The sequence below is a fragment of the Cynoglossus semilaevis genome, unplaced genomic scaffold (genome assembly GCF_000523025.1).
Source record: "Cynoglossus semilaevis isolate Cse_v1.0 unplaced genomic scaffold, Cse_v1.0 scaffold2581, whole genome shotgun sequence".
NCBI classification, from domain to species: domain Eukaryota; kingdom Metazoa; phylum Chordata; class Actinopteri; order Pleuronectiformes; family Cynoglossidae; genus Cynoglossus; species Cynoglossus semilaevis.
Genome location: NW_007585241.1, coordinates 1 through 5288, shown reverse-complemented (window position 1 = coordinate 5288; position 5288 = coordinate 1). Strand labels below are relative to the sequence as shown.

Below are 5288 nucleotides of genomic sequence, written 5' to 3'. Positions count from 1 at the left end.
TTACTCTGTATTTGAACATCACAATTATGTAGGTACATATATCATGTTAAAATGTTAAAATAGTTACTTGAAATGTAAGTCTAAATACAGCGTTTCACAAACTTTTCTTTCAGCCACGCCATATATTTTACATGAGTAAAATCCCACGTTGCACCACCAAACAGAAAAAAAAAACATGATCACGTCAGATTCCTACTGGAGAAGGTGCTCACACTTGTTTAAAGTATGGATACTTACCAGGCCATGATCTTAAAGTAAGATACGTCTTCCTCGGGGGGCTGCACTACTTTGCAAGACACACAGAAGAAAGCAGGTGTTTTGTCAAGAGGCTGTTTACAGGTCCAGCAGCTCACTCTTGCCAGACTTGTACAGTAATCCAGTGTGTTTTGGACTGATTAATGTTGTAAGTCAGTCAAGTGTCCTTCAGCGGTGGTCTGCTGTTCCTATTACAGTGCTGTGTGTCCTTAGTGGGGAAGCTGGTTGACAAACAGACTTTAGAAACACACATACGGTTCCTCAGCAGCAGGAGTGCCCGTGTCGAGCTGACGACACGTAAAGAGTTCACGGCCAGCATTTCTGAAAAATATATAAATAATAAATAAATAATATATAGCTTATAGCAACACTAAAAACAATAGATCCTTCAGTTAAACCACCCACACCTCTGTATAATCTCCACACAGTCGAAGAAGAAGGAGGCGGGGATGACTGGGTTTTTCTTCGTGTGTTTTACTTCAGCAGCCTGACACCAGCCGCGGAGGACTCATGCTGCCTTCACGTGCTGCTCGGGAGAGCGGAGCTGTAGCCAGACCTAGGACTGCGTAGTGTTTTTACTAGTTGAAAAGTAAATAAACAAATAAAAAATAAAACAGAGAGTCGCATTGGTTCAAGATGACAAAATTGTGGCTAAAGGTTGTGGACTAATTTGAATTCTAAAAAAAAGCAATAACTGTGTCTCTTAAACCACAAGCATTTACATAACACCAACGATTTGATTCTGAGCACCAACATCAAATATAAAATGTACAATGACAGCTAATGAAGTAAGGTTCAAGAAACACAATGGTGCACACCGCTATTTTACCGCATGTTAATATAAGGAGATGACAAAATAATCTCTGGTTTCTAGACATCGTGAAATCCTATTTACCATAATTCCGATAGCACACGAAGGCAGAGTCATAAAACAACAGCTAACATTAGCTATGAGTAGCAGCAAACACATTTTTTTTTCTCTACGACTTTGGTGAAAACATAATTGGATTTCAATCGCGTGCTACCAAACCGCTGTAGGTTGAACACCGCGTTGTTTTATTTTAAACAGATTTAAAAATTTCAAACGTTACCGCTAGATATGATATAAACTTCCACTGGTCAGCAAGTAACCCTTTAGCTTTCTAGCTAACAACTTAGCCCATTTTGCTATCGCTTTTAAAAATAGGCTTTTGGCTTAAGCTTACGCATTAAGACGTACCTTTTTTATTCTGGCTGTTGATGGCGTGTTATGTCGATGCCTTTTAAGTAATATATCTAAAAGAACGTAGTATTAACTATAAGTGGAATTGCATTTCTGGCACCAAGCATATGACAAAGACATGCTGTGCTACTTTAAGGATAGGTTTTGTGTTCATTTTATCGATACTTTATATCCAATGGGTTATGAGGTAATTAGATCTCCTTTACGCAATTGTGGTAAATAACGTACTGTATTCTCCCTCTGATTTTCTCAGGTTCTCTCTAACTTCATGGCAAAGATTTGGGAAATGGTTGGTGAAGAGTTTTGGAGACATAGAGTGGCTGGTCCACCAGGGACGACATCAGGCACTGCAGTACAGATAACACATTAAAACAGGTGAGTGTTATAGTTGATGAATTATATTTGAAGAAGTCCTCCAGTCGTATGTGTTCAATGCCTTTCTGAACTCAGGCCAGTCTGATTGTGATCATTGGCAGGCAATCAGACAAGGCGTCTGGACTTGCTTTTTTCAGTTTCCTCATACCTGGCCGTGATGAGTGTTAACTGGTGAATGTTTGTGTTTGGGGCGGTGATACTCAGGGTGCAAAACATGATGCAGGAGCATTCTAGAGACAGTGGTTGGAGACAGCACTGTCTGAAAGGTAAACAGGATCTCCTCCTGAAGGTCGAGGGTGGTGCTTCTGAAGGCCCCCACAGACAATACTCTGGGTATTATTAACGGAAATGGCTAAGAATAGAGCGCGGGGAGCAAGGTGGCTCCTCAGGCAGTCCTGTTGTTTGGGCTAAGCCAAAACGGAACATCGTCTGGAGAAGAGTGACTTCTCCAGCTTACGTGCTGGGTGTGTCACACTTGCTCAGGGCAAGTGGTTGAATTGGATGCCTTCATCTGGCTCTAATGTATGGAGATTCCTGGCAAAGAAAGTTGTGAATTCCTCTCAACTTCTAATGTATGGCTCAGTTGCATTTTTCAGTGTGGATTTGTAAGTAGAACTATATTTCTAGAACATTAAGAACAACAACATTATATCAGCTTGGATCAAGCACAGGTTATGTACTGTAATGTAATGTTATGTGTGTTTAGAAGTTGTTTTTCTTTCATATTAACTTTGACAAAAGTGTGGTGCTGTGTGGGGTTACATAGAATTATGTTGGTGAAGAAATTCCATTTCAGTTTTTTTACATTATTATTTATGTTTGGGGATATTACTATTACAGTTAATTAAATGTAAAAATAAACAAATACAATACATACGTATGTGGATATGTACAAATTTGTATATAGATAAACACAATTATGTATATGTAAATATATTTTATGCTGTATATAGAGAGATAAAGCCACAGCTGTATAAACTCTAAAGATATTTTAATAATAATTATTATTATTATGATTCACATACACAAAAGCACCATTTTATTTCTGCTTCTGCAGTAAGGTGAATAACTTATTTTTCAGTCCACTGCAGAAATCTTTTAACAATTAGCATCAGGGGTGTGCATAACAACACTAAATTTAATTTACATTCCATTTTGTTCTCTATAATTTCTTGGTAACTGTGTCATCATAACAGCACAACAACCTAATCACAATGAATCACCTGCCTTTTTATTTGTAACAGAAAACTCCTCCTCGCCCTCTCCTCTATTAAAAATCCAAATTCTCCTCCTCCACAGATAAATCATGATTCCCATCACGGAGCTGCGGTACTTTGTGGACACACAACCAGCCTACCGCATCCTGAAACCATGGTGGGACGTGTTCACCGACTACATCTCCATTGTTATGCTCATGATTTCTGTGTTTGGGGGGACCCTGCAGGTCACCCAGGACAAGATGATCTGCCTACCCTGCAAGTGGGTGGTCAACAACACCTGCAAGAAGAACTTCAACACCAACACATCTGCATCACTGTATGTGGAGCACAAAGGGATTCAGTATAACCTGGACCGCCACCAGTACAACTACGTGGATGCAGTATGCTACGAGAACAAACTGCACTGGTTTGCCAAGTATTTTCCCTACTTAGTGTTACTACACACGCTTATATTCCTTGCGTGCAGCAACTTTTGGTTTAAATTTCCCAGAACTAGTTCTAAACTAGAGCACTTTGTATCCATCCTGTTGAAATGTTTCAACTCCCCGTGGACAACGAGGGCACTGTCGGAGACGGTGGTGGAAGAGAGTGACCCAAAACCATTAAAAATGAATGGCTCAGTGGACCACAAGGAGTCGGTCATCAGCGATGATGTTGAAGCCAGTGTTCCGATGCTGCAGAGAACAAAGACACGCCTTGAGCAGGGCATCGTTGATAGAACAGAGACAGGAGTTTTGGACAAAAAAGAGGGCGAACAGGCAAAAGCCCTGTTTGAAAAAGTCAAGAAGTTCCGTATACACGTGGAGGAAGGGGACATTGTGTACAGACTGTACATTCGCCAAACAATTATCAAGGTTATTACGTTTATTTTGATCATCTGCTACACAGGGTATTATGTGCATGACATTAAATTCAGCGTGGACTGTTCAGTGAACATTGAGAACCTGACCGGCTACAACCTGTACCGCTGTGCTCATCCCTTGGCGACACTTTTTAAAATCTTAGCCTGTTTCTACATTAGCTTAGTCGTGGTCTACGGTTTGATTTGCATGTACACTCTCTGCTGGATGCTGCGACGTTCTCTTAAGAAGTACTCCTTCGAGTCCATACGAGAAGAGAGCAGCTACAGTGACATACCCGATGTGAAGAATGACTTTGCCTTCATGTTGCACATGATCGATCAGTATGACCCGCTGTACTCCAAGCGTTTTGCAGTATTCCTCTCAGAAGTTAGCGAGAATAAGCTAAGGCAACTAAACCTGAACAATGAGTGGACGTTAGATAAGCTGAGACAGAGGATAACAAACAACTCTGAGGATAAGTTGGAATTGCACCTTTTCATGCTTAGCGGCATTCCCGACACTGTGTTTGACTTGATGGAGCTGGAGGTTCTCAAACTGGAGCTCATCCCAGACATCACCATCCCACCAATCATTGCTCAGTTGGTCAACCTTCAAGAAATGTGGCTTTACCACACACCAGCAAAAATCGAAGCTCCAGCGTTGGCTTTACACACCAGCAAAAATCGAAGCTCCAGCATTGGCAAATCTGCGTGAGAACTTGAAGTCCTTACACATCAAGTTCACAGACATCAAGGAGATTCCCTTGTGGATATACAGTTTGATGAACCTGAGTGAGCTTCACCTGACGGGGAACCTCAGTGCTAAGAACAACCGTTATATTGTCATAGATGGGCTCCGAGAACTTAAGAGGCTCAAGATTCTTCGACTGAAGAGCAACCTGACCAAGCTACCTCAGGTGGTAACGGACGTGGGCATGCACCTGCAGAGGCTCTCCATCAATAATGAAGGAACCAAGCTGATGGTCCTCAATAGCTTAAAGAAGATGGTGAACCTGACAGAGCTGGAGCTCATCCGCTGCGATCTAGAACGGATACCACACTCAATCTTCAGCTTGCACAACTTGCAGGAGATCGACCTTAAGGACAACAATCTGAAAACCATTGAGGAGATTATAAGCTTCCAACACCTTTGTCGGCTGATTTGCCTTAAGCTCTGGTACAACCACATTGCCTACATTCCTATCCAGATCGGCACACTGAACAACCTGGAGAAGCTGTACCTGAACAGGAACAAAATCGGGAAGATTCCCAGCCAGTTGTTTTATTGCCAAAAGCTGCGATTTCTGGACCTGAGCCATAACAACCTCACCTACATCCCAACGGACATTGGCTTCCTACAGAATCTTCAGTATCT

The 5288-nt window shown here is 41.6% G+C and overlaps 1 protein-coding gene across 1 annotated transcript; it reads left to right on the top strand.

Annotated features, from left to right (window-relative positions):
• Positions 1 to 675: 675 nt before the first annotated feature.
• On the top strand, positions 676 to 5282 carry LOC103398990 (volume-regulated anion channel subunit LRRC8A-like; the record flags this gene model as incomplete). The annotated part of the gene is made up of 4 exons (XM_025053933.1): positions 676 to 844; positions 1731 to 1852; positions 3152 to 4582; positions 4620 to 5282. Coding segments are annotated over exons 3-4 (2087 nt in total), but the record flags the coding sequence as incomplete, so codon positions are not given.
• Positions 5283 to 5288: the final 6 nt, after the last annotated feature.